Source organism: Salmo salar, chromosome ssa13, assembly GCF_905237065.1.
Source record: "Salmo salar chromosome ssa13, Ssal_v3.1, whole genome shotgun sequence".
NCBI lineage: Eukaryota > Metazoa > Chordata > Actinopteri > Salmoniformes > Salmonidae > Salmo > Salmo salar.
The window spans coordinates 63,806,544-63,823,234 of record NC_059454.1 but is presented as its reverse complement, the minus strand read 5'-3'; the positions used below and the strand labels follow the sequence as shown (position 1 = coordinate 63,823,234).

Sequence of the window (16,691 nt, the reverse complement as noted above, 5' to 3'; positions counted from 1 at the left end):
GGAACAAGCTCCCTCACGACGCCAGGACAGCGGAGTCAATCACCACCTTCCGGAGACACCTGAAACCCCACCTCTTTAAGGAATACCTGGGATAGGATAAAGTAATCCTTCTAACCCCCCCTTAAAAGATTTAGATGCACTATTGTAAAGTGGTTGTTCCACTGGATATTATAAGGTGAATGCACCAATTTGTAAGTCGCTCTGGATAAGAGCGTCTACTAAATGACTTAAATGTTAAATGTTAAATTTCAGACATGGATTGTGTATATGTGCCATTCAGAGGGTAAATGGGCAAGACAAAAAATATAAGTGCCTTTGAACGGGGCATGGAGGTAGGTGCCAGGCGCACCAGGTTTGTGTCAGTGATGGTCCAGCACCCAAAGGACATCCAGCCAACTTAACACAACTGTGGGAAGCATTGGAGTCAACATGGGCCAGCATCCCTTGAGGAACGCTTTCGACACCTTGTAGAGTCCATGCTCTGATGAATTGAGGCTGTTCTGGGAAGGGGTGGAAACTCATTATTAGGAAGGTGTTCCTAATGTTTGGTATACTCAGTGTAAACTGACTTGAGAACTGATTATAAACAGGGCCAAGACCATCAGCAGATGTACAGATGTACAGCAGATGTATTTTATGACTCCAGTGATATAGAACCAGCCAATTAAAATGCACACTGAGTCTTGAATTGGACGAATTCATTATTTTGGCGGAATGAATGTGAGCTGTGCGGGGGTAATGAGTTATTTTGTGTCCCTCGTGACCCCCTAGAGAAAACACAAATCATGTAAATGTGCCTTTGATTTCAATCAAAACACTATATTTAAATATCTGTTTTGTCGCAAGCCCTAGAGGCAAAACAGTATTACTTAATGTGGTGTAATAAAAAAAATGGCAGCATAAAAAATGCTAATTATGTTGCACGGTCAGGTCCTGCCCAAATCAAATTAGCTGGTGCACTATTTGAACATTGATGCCATTCTACCATTCTACCTGTCAGGCAATTATTCAGTGAGGAGAATGTGTAAACCTAGCCTCCCAGTTTCTTGCTAAAGAACAGCCACTGCAGACTGATGACAGGGGCCTCAGACTTAGACAAATGAAGGGATGGAGAAAATAGAGCCCAATAACTATTTTTCCTCACAACAAACCGCAACCGCCACCTTAAAGTAACAAGACGCCCCGTCCTCCATCATATTTCTCATTTTCATGTGTCAAATGGTATTCTGCTGCATGGCTAATGTAAAAAAATGTAAATAGGGGCCTGAGTATTTGCGGTGGCGGTAAGCGGTAGCTGCAGTGTCCGGAGTAATGAGTGAGAGCTTATCGTGAACACAGTATTGGGAGAGCTATCAATAACGCGCAGGAGGCGATTTCAAAGTCATTAAACATTTTATAGCCCGCGAAACACCAAGGTTAACGCATTTAGACACATTAAGAAAACTGTCAGCTAGTGTACACACAAGACATGACGACTCCAGACCAAATAAACGGGACTGAGACAACTCTATCAGTTCAATACACGGCGGAAATGAAAAATGCATTATACTGCTACTGTAACATTGACTAGTATCAACTACTAGTTTAGCTTTGTCCATGTGAGCATTGTTGTTTTAGATTTATTCAATTAAAGAAGCAGGGTCCATTTGAAACCAAGTAACCAAATGACAAGCAATGAGAGAACGAATTAAGCTTGGCAGCCCTCAGTTGTTGAGTTTTGACGAAGCCGATTAGCAAGCGAAACCCATCAAAGCCTCTGCTGCTTACTGTGCCCTGGCTCCTACTCTTCATGTAAATGATCAAAATGCAACGTCAGATGTGCCAGACATGTGGTGTGTGCATCTCTGTGTGTGTGTGTGTGTGTGTGTGTGTGTGTGTGTGTGTGTGTGTGTGTGTGTGTGTGTGTGTGTGTGTGTGTGTGTGTGTCATGCGACTTTTTGCCACAGGGGCCTCAGCAAAGACGCTGTCATGTTTTATTTATCATCTGTTCGCTACTGCGGCAGCATGGCGCAGTGGTGGAGCCAGCAACACAGTACCCCGCTATTCCCCTCCCTCCTCTCCTTTGCACCCTCATCCCCCTCTCCTGCTCTCTCCACCTCCCCATTCCTCGTTTATGAGATGCCCCTGAGAGGGCTCTTTGACACGGGGTGCTAATTGCGCCGAGAATGTGGCAGCCAGGGGACCTGGCTGGGGCCCTGACAGGACTAAAGTGATGGAGCCCGGCCTGATTTAACCACATCATCCTGGAAGATGCACTCTGCACTGTAAATTCACCCGCTTCCTTCCCTCCTCCTCCTCCCTCCCTAGCTACTATCTCCCCACTCCCTCCTCCCCAGTATTAGTGGCTCAGCTCTGCCTGGCATTGACTCTGCTTAGCAAAGCTTTTACTTCCTGGGGGAAAAAAAACATTTTTTTTCTCATCTAGTTATTTTTCTCCATCTCTCCCTCTCTCGTTCATGCAAGAGCTAAATCAGAGAGGATATTAATTTTGCGCGCTTGGCGTGCCATGTTCTTCTCAGTCCCTCGCCTGCGTTTTTTTTGTTACTCAAGATACAAAATGCATCTTGTGTGTTTTTTCTGATTGCCTCATTCTGCTGTCTCCCAAATCCATGCAGAAAAAAATATTAATGTGAGCATTCTGGTTTCTAACAAGCTAGCAGAGGATGTGTGCAGTGGTAGACACAACGTGCAGAGTCTCTTGTCGCTACTATTACTGTTACAATCATTTGACACAAAGAGACCTGGGATTATGTGGCATTAGATTCTGAGTCCCAAATGGCACGCTATTCCATGTAGTGCACTACCTTTGACCAGAGCCCTATGGGAATAGGGTGCTATTTGGGACAGAGCCTTGGTTTTTTCCCTATAGTACATGAATGAGAAACAGTGAAACACAGCAACTGAAATTGCATGAAATGGCACAGGTTTCTAGCCTGACGACTCACACTAAATTCTTCCGTTGCTCTGTCATTCACTACATTCTTTAGTCTAAGACTGCACTCATTGAAGTCGTTTGTGGTAACGAGGGGCATTGTACAAAACAAATTAATCAGCGATTGGATCATCTCTAACCAGTCAGAGTACCAAAACCAATGACGAATTTTCAACCTGCCGCTTTACCACGTTTGTAATGGCTCTGGCCCAACCCATTGGTTTCTGGACCAATCAGATGGCCCCGAATGTGTTCGCATTCAGTGAAGGTTCAGGGAGGTACTCAGATCCAGACTCATTGCGGAGAAGAAACTAACATTCGTGGGCGTGGCGTAGCGTCTGGCCGGAGCAAGGAGTCTGGGTAGCCAGGCAAGCAGGTTGCCTCAGCTTTTGCTATTTTTTGCGATTCCCCATGCGTTGGCCTTCAGTGACTCTGGATCCTTTCAGCTGAACTCCTATCTTCATTGCTCTGCTTGACCTCTCTAACAAAGTCCTTGAAGCACACCGTCATGTTTCGTGAATACACAGAGGTTTTCTTCCTCCTCGCTTAATAACCTCTGTAGTTGAGTGTGTAAAAAAAGTGTCTTCAGCACCTGGGCACTTACTTCTCTGCAACTTGTGGCATTTTAAACCTATATAAATATATGCAGGGCTGAGAAAGTTAAGTATCGCTTTAACATTTGCCCAAGCAGCTGAATTTTAATAGCTTAATAATGAAGTCTCCCTCCCTGAGACTTTTCACAGGCTCCCTTCACCAAATAAAGGGAGGTGAAACCACACAGGAGGCGACTTGACCTTCCAGGACTGGCCCTCTGCCTTCCTATTACTTGATTAATGTCCCTCATTTCCACAATCGGTGTTTACTGCTTACTAATTGCCCCTTTTCATGAGATAGGAGTGGAGGCGCCAGACAGACTCTTAGCATGGTGTGCCATTACTAGGTGGCCTTGGCGGCCTTCTCTTAGCAGGTGAAATGAGCATCGAGCTAGTGAAAGAGAACCACAAGTGTTAATAAGCATGCTTACCTATGACAATGGGGATCGAAGGTCCTTTAATGAGAGTGGCTAACTTATTTTCTTGCATGAGAGATCTGAATTGAACAGTGGCAAATGTTACAACAGACAGATTCAACTGGTATGAAAATTATTATAGCATACTGTTGTTACAGGTTACTCACCATGGAGAGTGGGATGATAGCCTGAATGTCCTTCTGCACCACGGTCAACTCAGTCACCACCTTCTCTGAGTCCGGAGGCGGGTTCTGGCCCCGGTAGTCGATGTTCCAGTTGATCCTCCTGGTGACCGATTGGCTGGTGAAGTTCTCCATCTCAAAGTCCAGTTGCATCACCTCGATATTGGCCAGCGCATCCCTGTGGGGCAGGGAATGGAATAATTGAGCGATGATAGCGTAATACGTCAATTTCAGCAACATGTTTCCAAAAACACAGCAGGAGCCAGCACCAAATCCAGCCATTTAATTAATTTACAAGGGGCTTAATGGGGTTCAGGGCAGCATTAAAACATTAAATACGCTAATGAGTAGGCTATCAGCGTAAACAGATGTTCTGTCAAGTATAAGGCATTATTTATCGAAACAATCAGAAAATGAAACAATTAGGCTGCTGCTTGTGCCCATCTGTTGTTTTGGAATAACTGGAGGTCCAAAAATGTGGCATTCCTATCGACTTTTAGGAGCTACCTGATCATGCACGAGATCTCCATGCACATGCGTGAGCATGTGTATCAGAGTTGTTTTAATGTTTGAGGGTGTTTATCAAAAGATATGAACATTAACGGCAGTGCGCCAACATGGTTCTAAAAACTGTCAAATGAAGGAGGCATGAAAGCCTTCACAATGTAAGCCTCAGGTGAGTCATCACTTAAATGAATGTGACTGAAGTCTGGAAGCTCCAGAAGTGAGTTGAACTTCTTTCAAGGTGATCGATGAGCCTTTAATAAGCTAAGCTTTGATAAAGACTATACGGTCGAAATGTGACAGTTCTTTTATAAAAGAGCCCCATGACAAGACATTACAACCGTCTCATTGGGTGTCGGTGACTCAGTCAATAAAACAGCAAAACCTGTTCATGACATTTCTATGAACATCATAACCTTTACATGACATTTCCATTATCATTACCTTGGCCCATATATGTGCATAAGTACCAGCAGGTTATGGCTAGCACACGTGCAGTAGAGTGGTCAAATATACGATGTGAACATTCCCTCCTTCCATTTCAAACGTCCATTACATTAACCACATGTACAGTAAACATACTGTGTACTCGAACAAGCGTTAGTTTCGCCTGGGCAAAGATTACCATTTAACTTTTCACCCGGTTTCATTCCATACATTTAATATGTACTAAAACATTCAACAAATTCTGCTTTTAAATGATTTATCTTCTTGTAAGATGATATAAAACTATTGAATCAACTGTGGAATGAAAATACCAGCAGACCAATATACTATATATATATATATATATATATATATATATATATGTTTAATATACCACCTTTACTATTGCTCCAAGTTGTGAAACCAACCTTCTGCACCGAGCAGCAGTATAGGCCCTACAGTAGGTTCCCAGTTTACAAGACCATTACAGCCAACCTTGACCTGGATTTGAAATTAACTATCCCTCCGCAGAGAGAAGGTAAGTCTGTGATTCAAAGGGAAAATGCCAGCATTGTAATGAAATTGGGGAGCCAAGTCCCTATCTGCAGTACCACACTCCTCATAAAGGGCCTTACTGAAAACAGCATGATGGGAGCTGACAGCCTAAATAAGTTCTGCCTGTTTGTCTCAACATCACACACAGAATATTCTACTCCTTTATCCGTGACACTCCTTGCGAAACAGGTAGCTTGGCGAAACGACACTTGACAACTAGAACTGAGAAAACCAGACACCCGAATCGTTCAAGTGGGGAATGAGAGTTACACTGGTGGAAATTGAGTAAATGCGCTTTAGGGATATGTTGTGTGGGTGACGTGTCCTCTTCAAATGGAAGGCCTTGTGGGGTTAACAACGCCTTTTCCGTGCGCCCTGGTTAGCTTTATAAGCTGCATTATTGTGGGCCATCAGTATTAAACAACCTGAATGACCTCTAGGCTACACCAAGATCATTTTCGAGTTCCGTATCTCACATGGTTCTCGGTTAGAGTAAATTAAAATCAGCCATGTTGGATGTGTCCACTGAATTGCAAGAAACTGTGGTTGTGTCTTATTTTCTTGAGCACGCCAAGGGGAGAGATGTGCCTTGCTACTATAGCTATCACAGCACAGCTCCGTAGCAGAGGACTGCTAAAGGGCTGAGACAGTGATTCACACAAGTCCCGTGGCTGGAGCTATCACTTCAACACTTCACCCCATGCTCCGGGAATATTCAGCTCCCAGACCTGGGTTAAAATTATTCAACTAGCCTACAGTTTCGAGGCTCTCTTTCTTCTTGTAAGACGGATATTACATAGCCCCACGTATTTTGAGACCCACTTTTCTAGCTTGGGGGGGATGCCTGTTTGGCATTTTATTTTAGCAATAATAAGTGTCACATATCAGGTTGCAAACAATGTAAAAAAATTAAAAAAAATACATGGTCTCTTTTTTGTTTTCTTGAGTAAGGCAGCTCCAAAATGCAGGTGTTTCAGCCTAGCTCAGTGCTTTCTGTGGTGGTGGGGGGGCAGTCATTGGAATATAAGGAGCGTAGGGATTCTCTAGTTGTGTTCTCTAGTTGTGCCGTGATTGGCTCAGTGTTCTGCCACTGATGGGGACACTATGTCACCAGCAAATCTAAGGGTAGAGCTTGAAGAATTCAAGCCCCTTGGGTGCTGCCATAGAGTTACATTAGAAGTGCCCATCCAATAAGGCTAAAAGGTCATTGGCCACAGATACAATGAAGTCAAATCATGTTATATATACAGCAGCTTTGATTGGACTGATCATGTCAACATCATACTTTCAAAATCTTTGCTAGCAAGCTTGCAGTCATCATCATGAATCAAGTCGACAAATTCAACAATGAGTGGTTTAGAATGAATCATTGGCAACTGCAAGCACTGCAAAGCAATCACTACCCTGCTATTCAGTAGAGTGGGTGTGTGGTCCCAAGTCTGGGTTTACAGATCTCTTTTCCAAGCTTAAAAGGATAAATATTCAACATTGGCCATGGTGTCAATCCAGCATGACTTCTGCCTCGCTCAAAACAACTGGAAACTCAGAACAGGGAAATCTGTTTTCAGTGAGTTCAAGACGACTGGGAAAATACATTTTGAACGGTCATCCAACTCGGAATTTCAAGTCAGGAACTCAGGCCTCTTTCTAGAGCTCCGACCTGAAGATCACTGACGTCATCATGATTCAACTTTGTTTTTCCCTCGAGTTCCCAGTTGTCTTGAAGGCACCATAAATCCAGAAAATGCCTGACTTTGATGACAAAGTATGATTAAAAAAATTGCCCACGTAGGACTGCCACGCCACCTTCCTGTTCAAGTGAACACAGCACAACAAGGTTAGTCCAAAAATGTATTGTAAGCTGCTGCATAAATGACGTAATATGCCAGGGAGATATGTATACTGTAGCTAAGAAAGTAATACTAAGTGTATGTTGTGTAGTAAGCTGTTAGTACCCCATGTGCCTCACCCTAATAATTTGGTCCCATTTCCCCTCCTAATTTCGCCTACTGTTCTGACTTGGTGGTGCACATGTAGCCTATAGCCTGTTTTAGAGAAATGTAATCATTGAATATTGTAAGAGTTTGCATTGTCTGCTTATAAGCCCCCTTTATTTATCCCACGCTTCTGACTTGGTGTACAGGGAGAATACTGTAAAAACGACCCATGTTCTGAATTCTGTCGCTGTACATTTCAAAAGTGCTGAACAAATAGTTATATTGACTACGTCTGTCCAAGCTTGCTCATTAATGTCTTAATCGAAATGACGGATTGCTCATTGTCCCCTTATGCCATTGTTTGCACATCTCAATTGTCAGCAGAATCCACATTTGTTAAAGCAAGTAAATGAGGATGAATGAACAGTTTCGCTGCCAGACAAGGCTCCGCTGATAGCCAGGTGTAGCAGTGGTAAGGTGATGGGACTGCTGTTGTTGGGACTCTGCTGTTGGGACAGCTTTATGTAGGATCTAACAGTGTGTGGGAACTGTTTGTCACTGTTATAGTGCAATGAATGTATTGTTTAGTGTTGTGTAGTGGGTTTGCCCCTCCAACATTTACATGCTAAAATCGCTACTGCATAACCCAATAGACTAGGCAAAGACAAATGTGGCAGTCAAAAGATGTATTCAAGATGGCGCCGGAGAGGATGGGTGCCGTTTTATTGGCTCTTAACCAACCGTGCTATTTTGTTAGTTTTTTTCCGCATTATTTGTAACTTATTTTGTACGTTATGTTGCTGCTACAGTCTCTTATGACTGAAAAAAGCTTCTCACCTCGAATTGGACAAAGAATTCTTTAATGAGTTGGATGGGAAGGATATACCCCAAACACCCAAACAGGCCCTCAGCCCCATCATTTGCTGGAGAAAGAAACTGAGATCGGTGTGATTTGTGAGGATCAGGCGACGAGTGGCTAATCTGCCTTTGCCAACCGTACTGTTAGCTAACGTTCAATCGCTGGAAAATAAATGAGATGAACTGAAAACACGTATATCCTACCAATGGGACATTAAAAACTGTATGTTTTACAGGATAGAACAGCAGCCTATGGTAAGACACGGGGCGGTGGCCAATGTATATTTGTAAACAACAACTGGTGCACGATATCTAAGGAAGTCACGAGGTTTTGCTGACCTAAGTATCTCTTGATAAGCTGTAGACCACACTATCTACCTAGAGAGTTTTCATCTGTATATTTCGTAGCTGTCTACATACCACTACAGACCGATGCTGGCACTAAAATCGCACTCAATGAGCGGCATACGACCATAATCAAACAGGAAAACGCTCATCCAGGGGCGGCGCTCCTAGTGGCCAGGGACTTTAATGCAGGGAAACTCAAAACAGTTTTACCTCATTTGTATCAGCGTGTTAAATGTGCAACCAGAGGGGAAAAAAACTCTAGACCACCTTTACTCCACACACAGTGACGCATACAAAGCTCGCCCAACATTTGGCAAATCTGACCATAATTCTATCCTCCTGATTCCTGCTTTCAAGCAAAAATTTATGCAGATAGCACCAGTGACTCGGTCTATAAAAAAGTGGTCAGATGAAGCAGATGCTAAACTACAGGAATGTAGACTGGAATATGTTCCGGGATTCTTTCAATGGCATTGAGGAGTACACCACATCAGTCACTGGCTTCATCAATAAGTGCATCGACGACGTCGTCACCACAGTGACTGTACGTACATATTCCAACCAGAAACCATGGTAGAGCTGCTGCTTTCAAGGAGCGGGACTCTAACCCGGAAGTGTATAAGAAATCCCGCTATGCCCTCCGACAAACCATCAAACAGGCAAAGTGTCAATACAGGACAAAGACCGAACCGTACTACACCAGCTCCGACGCTTGTCAGATGTGGCCGGGCTTGCAAACTATTAAAGACTACAAAGGGAAGCACAGCCGAGAGCTGCCCAGTGACACGAGCCTACCAGACGAGCTAAATAACTTTTATGCTCGCTTCGAGGCAAGTACCACTGGAACATACATGAAAGCATCAGCTGTTCCGGACGACTGTGTGAGTAAGACCTTTAAACAGGTCAACATTCACAAGGCCGCAGGGCCAGACGGATTACCAGGACATGTACTCCCGAGCATGCGCTGACCAACTAGCAAGTGTCTTCACTGAAATCTTCAACCTCTCCCTGTCTGAGTCCGTAATACCAAAATGTTTCAAGCAGACAACCATAGTACCTGTACCAAAGAACACTAAGGTAACCTGCCTAAATGACTACCGACCAGTAGCACTCACAACTGTAGCCATGAAATGCTTTGAAAGGCTGGTCATGGCTCACATCAACACAATTATCCCAGAAACTCTAGACCCACTCCAATTTGAATACCGCCCCAACAGATCCAGAGATGATGCAATCTCTATTGCACTCCACACTGCTCTTTCACACCTGGACAAAACGAACACCTATGTGAGAATGCTATTCATTGACTACAGCTCAGCGTAGAACACCATAGGGCCCGCAAAGCTCATCACTAAGCTAAGGACCCTGGGACAAAATACCTCCCGCTGCAACTGGATCCTGGACTTCCTGACGAGCCGCCCCCAGGTGGTAAGGGTAGGTAACAACACATCCGCCACGCTGATCCTCAACACGGGGGCCCCTCAGGGGTGCGTGCTCAGTCTCCTCCTGTACTCCCTGTTCACTCATGACTGCACGGCCAGGCACGACTTCAGCACAATCATTAAGTTTGCCGATGACACAACAGTGGTAGGCCTGATCACCAACAACGATGAGACAATCTATAGGGAGGAGGTCGGAGACCTGAGTGTGTGGTGCAATTACAACAACCTCTCCCTCAACATGATCAAGAGAAAGGAGATGATTGTGGACTACAGGAAATGGAGGACCGAGCACGTCCCCATTCTCATCATCCGGGCAGTAGTGGAGCAGGTTGAGAGCATCAAGTTCCTTGGCGTCCACATCACCTACAAACTAACTTTGTCAAGCACACCAAGACAGTCGTGAAGAGGGCACGACAAAACCTATTCCCCATCAGGAGACTGAAAAGATTTGTCATGGGTCCTCAGATCCTCAAAAGGTTTTACAGCTGCACCATCGAGAGCATCCTGACGGGTTGCATCACTGCCTGGTAATGGCAACTGCTCGGCCTCCAAATGGCTACCCAGACTATTTACATTGCGCCCCCCCCCCCCCGCCTCTTCTAAGCTGTTGCTACTCTCTGTTATTTTCTATGCATAGTCACTTAAATAACCCTACCTCAAATTACCTCGCCACCGGTGGCCCCGCACATCGACTCTGTACCTATATAACCCTTTATTGTTATTTACTGCTGCTCTTTAATGATTTATTATTTTTATCTCTTACTTTTTTGTATTTTATTTAAAACTGCATTGTTGGTTAAGACTTGAAAGTAAGCATTTCACTGTAAGGTCTACACCTGTTGTATTCGGCACATGTGACAAATAACATTTGATTTGATTTGATTTGAGTTTGATTAGTCTGAAAGAGTGCCTCTCCACAATTGTTCCTTTGAATCAATAGTGACAATTATAAGTCAAGAGCAACATCCGTGAGAGCATGCCAGCTCGACCCTGTTGATTGCTTTACCCTTTGTTTAAAATTGAATTATTCAATGTGTTAACCGAGAATCAATTTCCATCAAATCTGATTTTCCTTTCGTCCCCACGGGGATATGGTAGGACACTGCATTTACAAAATGAATACTGCCATAATTAGGAAGCCATTTGCAAAAATCGATAGCCTAGTACAATGCATAACAAGAGGTGAGGGAGGATCCAGACAACAATAAAGCATTAAGCAGTGGTGTACTGGGGCTAAGTGGAAATGGGCCTGTGCTTAGAATAACTTCAGGGATGATTAAGCAGCAATCCAAAGAGAAACTTTGGGGGGAAAAATAAGGCCAAACAACAAATAATGTTAATTGTATCAAAGGTGTCACCACATTCAAAAGAGCCAACCTTGTCCCCTTCAGACTATTTTGTGATGACTTGCAGATCAACCAAACACAAGTGTTGAAACATTATTTATACTCAGTGGTAGGATGCATAACGATCTTTGAAAAAAAGACAAGTGAGATACTGGTGTTTATTTATTCTTATTTAACTAGGGAAGTCAGTTAAGAACAAATTCTTACTTACAATGACAGCCTACCCCAGCCAAACCCTAACCCGGACGACGCTGGGCCAAATGTGCACCGCACTCTGGGACTCCCAATCAAGGCCGGTTGTGATACAGCCTGGAATCGAACCAGGCATTGCATCTCAATGCTAGAGGCGTCACTACAGACCCTGGTTCGATCCCCGAGTGTGTGCACCTATCAGAAGTCCATGAGGTACATGTTTATGAATGTGGTGTTAACCCCCTAGAGTCGATTGACACATTTTTGCGTCAATCTTAGTTACATAACAAAAATCCCCATCAAAATCTGTCAGTTTAAGCTAGAGATATTTTGCATTGGATCCGTCTCAATACACCTAGTACTTCTGCATCTGCGATGAAACGTGGCAAAGAAAGCCACAAGTGTCAGGAGACTCGTCTGAAGTCAGTACCGTCGATGTGCCAACTTCTGGCTCCAAACAAATGGGACCCCAATGTGGAAAGGGGAGATTCTCATGAACACGATAGAATTCTCCATTTTGCTCTACGACCCTCACAAATGTCACTCGTTACATATTCTTTGCATTACACTTATGACGAACACATAATGACAGCATGCTGTCATAACAACAACGACATCCTTAACACAGAGCATCACATGGTCGACATTAAAAGCAGTCACTATTCTTAGTTCCTTGTATAACGAACATGTAATCAGGCTATGGAAGAAAGTCATGTTTTCCTCTATCAGGAAATGCTAAATGCCCCGAAGCGCCGCCTTCGCCCAGAAGATTGATCAAGCTTTATGATTGAAGATTAAATTATGATCAATTATTGGTCTAGATGTTATGCCAAACCATGTCAAATGAAGGCTTTAAACCTATTAGGCTTAATGTGTTAATATAACTGGGACCATCTTTTGCATGGATCTACTCATACTACTATTGTGGGCAAATTTATAAAGCAGCCCAGCATGGTCCATTATCTCAAATATATACCAATGTCGGCACAAAAAGACAGAACTATATCACAGTTAAATGTGCTTTCCAACAGGTCCCAGCATTAATGTTATTGCACTTAGCTTGATAAAGTGGGCCTGATTCTATCGTTTTTATTTACTTTTAACAGCTAGAAGGCCAAATCAAATGAAAATAGAAAATTGCCTGCTATTTATCCTCAGAGACTGCTACCTGGCTCTAAAATGTAGGCAAAACACATTAGTGACAAATTAAATGCTTTGAAAGGCTGGTCATGGCTCACATCAACACCATTATCACAGAAACCCTAGACCCACTCCAATTCACATACAGCCCCAACAGATCCACAGATGACGCAATCTCAATCACACTCGACACTGCCCTTTCACACCTGGACAAAAGGAACACCTATGTGAGAATGCTGTTAATTGATTACAGCTCAGTGTTCAACACCATAGTGCCCACAAAGCTCATCACTAAGCTAAGGACCATGGGACTAAACACCTCCCTCTGCAACTGGATCCTGGACTTCCTGACGGGCCGTCCCCAGGTGGTAAGGGTAGGCAACACCACATCTGCCACGCTGATCCTCAACACAGGGGCCCCTCATGGGTGTGTGTTTAGTCCCCTCCAGTACTCCCTATTCACCCACAACTGTGTGGCAAAGCACGACTCCAACACAATCATTAAGTTTGCTGACGACACAATGGTGGTAGGCCTGATCACCAACAACGATGAGACAGCCTATAGGGAGGAGGTCAGAGACCTGGCAGTGTGGTGCCAGAACAACAACCTCCCTCAACGTGAGCAAGACAAAGGAGATGATCGTGGACTACAGGAAAAGGAATGCTGAACACGCCCCCATTCACATCAACAGGGCTATAGTGGAGCGGGCCGAGAGTTTCAAGACCTTGGTGTCCACATCACCAACAAAATATTGTCATAACTCTCCTGTGATGATCTGAAGGATCAGGTTACAGTGGGTCTGCTCTACAGTGTGCTCTCTCTCTCTTGGAGGGGGAGAGTGGGAAGTCGGCTGTTTTATGGTCGGTCATCAAATACGCTTATGGTCGGTCATCAAATACGCTGCCCCTATGCTCTGTAGTGTTCGAGTTTGGAATGTAAACAGTGGAACACAGAGAGACACTTGGACGTCAAAGGTTTGAAAAATTAAACAATATTTCTATTTTTGAGAATGTGGGTGTGGTCCTTGGACACTTAATCTTACATCTAGACGTTCCGCTAGCGGAACGCCTGCTCCAATATCCAATGATAGGCGTGGCGCGAATTACAAATTCCTCAAAAATCCCAAAACTTCAATTTTTCAAACATATGACTATTTTACACCATTTTAAAGACAAGACTCTCCTTTATCTAACCACACTGTCCGATTTCAAAAAGGTTTTACAGCGAAAGCAAAACATTAGATTATGTCAGCAGAGTACCCAGCCAGAAATAATCACACACCCATTTTTCAAGCTAGCATATAATGTCACAAAAAACAAAACCACAGCTAAATGCAGCACTAACCTTTGATGATCTTCATCAGATGACAATCCTAGGACATTATGTTATACAATACATGCATGTTTTGTTCAATCAAGTTCATATTTATATCAAAAACCAGCTTTTTACATTAGCATGTGACGTTCAGAACTAGCATTCCCACCGAACACTTCCGGTGAATTTACTAAATTACTCACGATAAACGTTCACAAAAAACATAACAATTATTTTAAGAATTATAGATACAGAACTCCTTTATGCAATCGCGGTGTCCGATTTTAAAATAGCTTTTCGGTGAAAGCACATTTTGCAATATTCTGAGTAGATAGCCCGGCCATCATGGCTAGCTATTTTGACGCCCACCATGTTTGGCCCTCACCAAACTCAGATTTACTATAAGAAAAATTGGATTACCTTTGCTGTTCTTTGTCAGAATGCACTCCCAGGACTTCTACTTCAATAACAAATGTTGGTTTGGTTCCAAATAATCCATAGTTTTATCCAAATAGCGGCGTTTTGTTCGTGCGTTCAAGACACTATCCGAAGGGTAAAGAAGGGTGACGCGCCCGGCGCGTTTCATGACAAATAATTTCAAAATATTCCATTACCGTACTTCGAAGCATGTCAAACGCTGTTTAAAATAAATTTTTATGCGATTTTTCTCATGAAAAAGCGATAATATTCCGACGGGAAACCCTGTTTTCGTTCAAAGACGAAAAAATAAAAACATGGAGTCGTCTCGTGCACGCGCCCCCAGTCTCATTGTTCTCAGATCGACCACTGTCCAAATGCGCTTCTGTTTTTCAGCCATGGCCTGCAAAGTCATCATTCAACGTTCTGGCGCCTTCTGAGAGCCTATGGGAGCGTTAGAAAATGTCACGTTACAGCAGAGATCCCCTGTTTTGGATAGAGATGATCAAGAAGGCCAAGAAATAGTCAGAGAGGGCGCTTCCTGTTTGGAATCTTCTCAGGTTTTGGCCTGCCAAATGAGTTCTGTTATACTCACAGACAACATTCAAACAGTTTTAGAAACTTTGGAGTGTTTTCTATCCAAAGCTAATAATTATATGCATATTCTAGTTTCTGGGCAGGAGTAATAATCAGATTAAATCGGGTACGTTTTTTATCCGGCCGTGAAAATACTGCCCCCTATCCATAACAAGTTAAGGGGCAGTCATGACGAGTGTGTTTCATTTGGTGACCTCATGAAAGACAGGAAACATTCATTACTGTGTCTTTGGTTGTGTACACTTCATAATTATGGGGTTCACATCTAAATATTGTGAAACGTATGTGATTAAACATGGAACTATTTGTGAAAAGATGTAATGTGATGTTAACCTTCTGAATGAGAAAACATGGGTTTTCATATGAAGTTAACCAAACCAATGGCCACACCCACGTCAGCATAGACATTACGTCGGCATCATGGACTGCTCTTTTCTCAGAAGTGTGTAAAACCACTTCCTAGAAAATGTACATGAAGTCAGAGAATGCCGGGAAGGAGTCCCAATGTTGGAATGGCTTCAATTCTATAGGCCATTAGACCAGGAAATATGGAGCTGACGCTACATGTTGAAATGTAGCGTCAAAGACCATATAGCTGTAGTTTTGGCTACACGGCTGGAAATGGTTCAACTCTGAGACTAATCGATCACTACAGAACAAGAGCAAATCCTAGACGTATAACTACTAGTCTGCAGCTGGAAATTACGAAAGTTTAGTACGAGAACAACCACGGAAGCATCTATTCTATGCAACAACCATCTGTATGCCTGACGTATCCATTACAACAGACACTATCCAGAGCCGCTGAGAAAGCAACAACTACAAAAGACATTATGACCTCTGGGGAAGTTAAACAGAGACTCTGATGAACTGACTCTCCAGCAGATGGGCCGGCGATTCTCACAGAGAAGACAACAACGACATATGGGCGCAAATATATACATTGCATTTATTCTCGAATGAGTGGCCATTCATGTGCAAAGGATTAGCATTTCAATGAATATACAGTTGTATTCGGAAGATTAAATGTATTTGGCTAAGGTTTTTCACAATTCCTGACATTTAATCAGAGTAAAAATGCCCTGTCTTAGGTCAGTTAGGATCACCAATTCATTTTAAGAATGTGAAATATCAGAATAATAGTAGAGAGAATGATTTATTTCAGCTTTTATTTCTTTCATTACATTCCCAGTGGGTCAGAAGTCTACATACACTCAATTAGTATTTGGTAGCATTGCCTTTAAATTGTTTAACTTGGGTCAAACGTTTCGGATAGCCTTCCACAAGCTTCCCACAATAAGTTGGGTGAATTTTGGCCCATTCCTCTTGACTGAGCTGGAGTAACTGAGTCAGGTTTGTAGGCCTCCTTGCTCGCACACGCTTTTTCAGTTCTGCCCACACATTTTCTATAGGTTTGAGGTCAGGGCTTTGTGATGGCAACTCCAATACCTTGACTTTGTTGTCCTTAAGCCATTTTGCCACAACTATGGA

At 43.2% G+C, this 16,691-nt stretch overlaps 1 protein-coding gene across 2 annotated transcripts in view; it reads right to left on the bottom strand.

Moving 5' to 3' along the window:
- The window catches only part of LOC106567556 (transmembrane protein 132E), a 397,095-nt gene that overhangs the window by 44,374 nt on the left and 336,030 nt on the right, over positions 1-16,691 (bottom strand). For both annotated transcript variants that reach the window (XM_014137017.2, XM_014137016.2), the window contains exon 4: positions 4,109-4,301. In XM_014137017.2, coding sequence (XP_013992492.1) covers positions 4,109-4,301 — 193 coding nt within the window. The remainder of the gene's footprint in view (positions 1-4,108; positions 4,302-16,691) is intronic.